General features: G+C 33.9%; 1 protein-coding gene across 1 annotated transcript; it reads left to right on the top strand.

Annotated features, from left to right (window-relative positions):
• Positions 1–460: 460 nt before the first annotated feature.
• LOC123255135 (RRP15-like protein) lies at positions 461–3,940 on the top strand (the record flags this gene model as incomplete). Its single annotated transcript, XM_044683984.1, has 2 exons — positions 461–732; positions 3,838–3,940. Coding segments are annotated over 2 exons (374 nt in total), but the record flags the coding sequence as incomplete, so codon positions are not given.
• Between the last annotated feature and the right edge of the window lie 43 nt (positions 3,941–3,983).

Genomic DNA, 3,983 nt, shown 5'->3' with positions numbered 1-3,983 from the left:
TTCCCTTTCCCTTTCCCTTTCCCTTTCCCTTTCCCTTTCCCTTTCCCTTTCCCTTTCATACCAATTACAGAGCAGTAAATAATAAGTTCAAAAGTATGTCTAACTACCTTCATTTTTTACAAACATGATGAGAATAGCCTAGTATAAACCAGCAAATTCAAACATACATGGCAAAATGTGTTTCCTTGAAAGTATTTTCATTTTCTGGTCAGAAATGCAGTCTCTTCCTCTAAGAAATATAATATCTCATTGTTGCCAGTTGTACTTTATCATTTTCAACTATTACTACTAAGTATCTCTGTAGGACAACTTCAAAGAGTAATTAAGCTACAAAGACTGGCTACATCTACTCCTGATCTTGAACTCAAACTGTTTACTTCCATTTTCTTTCTTCATAGGCTATATTCCCTCAATCTTCATATAGGACATCAATGTTTAGTATGTTTTCTTCTTTTTTAAGGTTCTGTAGCAAGCTGGGGAGGTGCCAAAGACAATTTTTCTTCTGATGAAGCAAATGAAGGTGATAATGAAGATGATGCTATAGCTTATGACAAAGAAAATGAAAGTGCAACAGAATCCAATGTTGGGACTAATGCTGGTTGGGCAGATGCCATGGCTAAAATTCTTAACAAAAAGACTCCTAAAAGTAAACCTACTATTCTCATCAAAAACAAAGAGCTGGAGAAGGAAAAAGAGAAAGAAAAACAAGAGAGAATGGAGAAAAGAAAACAGGTAAGTCTTACAGAGATATCTTGTAGATTACATTTGGTCTACTTTATTTCTTATCAATGCCCAAGTATTTCTTGCAGTGTTTTTCCAGTTAACATAGTTTTCTATTATTTAGTGAACACAAATTTGAACATAACTAAATTACTGTATTGATTATATTGATTTCTTTAATTGCCTTCAAGATTCAAAAAATTAAACCCCAAGGAAACTTGACACTTATCAGTTTTAAGTTTATAAAAGTATGAATGACTTAGTTTAGAACTAAAATTTTTATATCTGGCAATAAATAAGTTATTCATTGAGTTGTGCGTATGTTTCCTGAACTCAATTTTAAAATGGCCTTTTGAACACACTTTGTATTCTAAGGAAAAAAGCAGGTTGATACTCTTTAAGTTGAAAATGTATTTTGTAAGATTAATATGTGGGGTACCACAAATCAGAGGTGGCTTGCAATTTTGTAAACTTGACTTGTTCACTGCTAGATAAATTTGAACAGTCTGCCTTTCATAACATCAATGCCAGTAGAAGGTTAAAAAATGTAGTTCTTTGATTAGAGGCCAAAACTAGGTCATAAACTCATGAATTTATATTCTGGTGGCTATTACAAATACACTGTACTTTTATGAAGGTTTTTAAAAATCTCTTTCATACTTGATGATGAAAGTTGACTATGTAAAATGTTGAGTTTTCCAAAAGATGCTACTACCTTTATGCTGGGGAAAGGCAGCTTTGTACAATTGCATTGGAATTTTGTGGAGTCCCCTATGGTAATATAAAAAGCTATTCCAAAAAAAACCCTGTGTATTTTAAAGAAAAAAGAAAACTAGAAAGCTCACGAATCACTCAGGACCTCCATGCCACAATAAAGCATCAGGCCCTTTGCCATATTTTGTTCATAATACTGTTTGCTGTTACTTAAGACTGTGTAAGTGGCAGAAATTTTCCATCTGAATTTCTTATTCTCTTAGACATGACTGTTGGCTCATTGTCTTCACTGTAGCTTTTTTTTTTTAAACAAATTTTGCTTTTATGTTCTTGGTGATGGGAATAGAATCTGAATCTTTTTTTGCTTGTCAGCTGGAAGAACATCGTGGTGGTTTCTTTGTTTTGTTTATCAGAATCCATTATTACCTCAAATCCTGTTGAGGGTGAGAACAACTTGAAAGTTTTCAAAGTTAAAGGGATGAGGGACAACCCTGTTTTTGCCATGTGCTTTGTATTAATCTAAAAAATTTGTTTATTCTCATCATGGAAATAAAAGAATAGATTTCCAAAATTGGGGACAGGTTGAAGAAACTGAAAAGTGTTTTCTGTTTTTTTCTTAGTTTTATTTGTAAAGAGTGGCTTGCTTTTTAAATGTAACATGACTTAATTATTAAATGTAAAGTATCTCAAATTTACAGAATTTTACTCATTTGAAAAACACTGCAAAGTAAAATACATTTTATTTTTGACACTTACAGTTTTTTAATCCCTTTATTAAGGCACACATTGAAATTTGGTTGTTAAATATAACAGGATTTTAAGACCAAATCTGTTAGGGAGATTCACAGAATGCTATGTCACTTAAGATGGATAATAATGTGATTTTTTTTTTTTTTGAGAAGGGGGAGTGGAGCGTTGGTGTGCACTACTTCAGAGAGGTCAGGCAGATAGGGAGGTGTAGTGCAGAATCAAAGTTGAAAAGGATTTTGCTCTGGATTTTTTCCTTTTTGTGAGTAACCTTATGCTGGTTACATCAACTGGAATGCTGTTTTCCTGGAAGAAATGTGTAACTGTTCAAAAGAATTGGGCCTCACTATCCACATAAAAAAAGGCCTAGTGGATGAAGAATTTTAATTATTTTTATTGCCCACATCACATATATTTGGATGGGCAACTTATAGAGCTTGATCTATATATATATATATGGATAACTGACAGTACAGATATGACAACAAGGTGCAGCCAGAGTTGATCAGAAGGCTTAGTTGCCTCTGGGAAATTGCAGAGTCCTTTATCGAACCCAAATTTCCTTGGAGACAAGATCCCATCTGTTTAATGGCAGTATTCTAGCTGTCCCTGCTATATGACAATAATGCATAGGATTTGGTAGGTTTACATAGGACTATGGAGAGGTGAGCAAGCTGAAACATAATCACTGAAGAAGAGGAGCAAACAACAACATTAAGGAAATGTATGATAGGAAGAGAAGATTGACTTTCCTCTTGCAAGAGAGAACAGCTAGACAATCAGAAATTTCCAATGGTACCTTTGTAATGTCAGAAGGAATTGATAAAGGTCTCCGGAACACTGAAGGACCTCCCTGTGGTAAACTTATAGGACAGAAGTCCCATATGATGAGCTGGCATGGATAGAGTGTAGTTTTAATTGTTGACAGGAACTTCCAAGTCAGAGAAGTAATAGATCACTTCAGTTTTCAGTGTCATTAAGTATTTATAATGTTGAATTTCGATAATGTCTAGTCTGGGGTTCTTATTCATTAACTGTTATGAACTTCTTGGGTATCTGGTAAAAACTATGGACTCCTCAAAATAATGTTTTTAAATGCATACAATAAAATATAAAATATAAAGGAAACCAATAATATTAAAATACAACTATCAAAGTATGAGAAGTAGAGAGCTAAGCCAACTCATATACATAGTATTTAAGGATCCCTATCTTAAGCCCTTTCTATACATACTCTTGATCATGTTATTTTATTTTAAAACTTTGACAAAAGAATATATAGCCTTTGATCTTCCAGTAGGCCTATCTGTCCTGTTCCCAGATCAATTCAGAAGGCTTCTGAGTTGATGTGGATACTTAGCTCACACCCTACTCAGCCTTGCATGGCTGAATATACTGGCAGTCCTCCAGGATCCTGTTGTCCAAAGAAGCAAAGGCCCTGACAGAAACTCACTTGGGATCTTTGTATGACACAGCTGAATGCTAACCACAGACCCTGTGAGCTGAACTCCTAAAAATGCAGTTTTTTAAAGCCCTAACAACAAACTGTACCAAAGTGATTTATTACCTTTGTCCTTTTTCAGAGTATTATATCAAAGTATGCTATACTTTCAAAAATGTCTAATGTTCTTTCACATAACAATATTTATAACACAGCTTGATAAGAAGCGGGAGTGGGAAATGATGTGCAGAGTGAAGCCAGATGTTGTCAAAGACAAAGAAATAGAAAGAAATCTACAGAGAATTGCTACAAGGTAAGAAAATGTTTTTGTGCTTTTTTAAAAAAAATATATATATATATA

The sequence above is a fragment of the Gracilinanus agilis genome, unplaced genomic scaffold (genome assembly GCF_016433145.1).
Source record: "Gracilinanus agilis isolate LMUSP501 unplaced genomic scaffold, AgileGrace unplaced_scaffold39784, whole genome shotgun sequence".
In the NCBI taxonomy this organism is placed as follows: domain Eukaryota; kingdom Metazoa; phylum Chordata; class Mammalia; order Didelphimorphia; family Didelphidae; genus Gracilinanus; species Gracilinanus agilis.
This window is presented reverse-complemented; position numbering and strand designations above follow the sequence as displayed.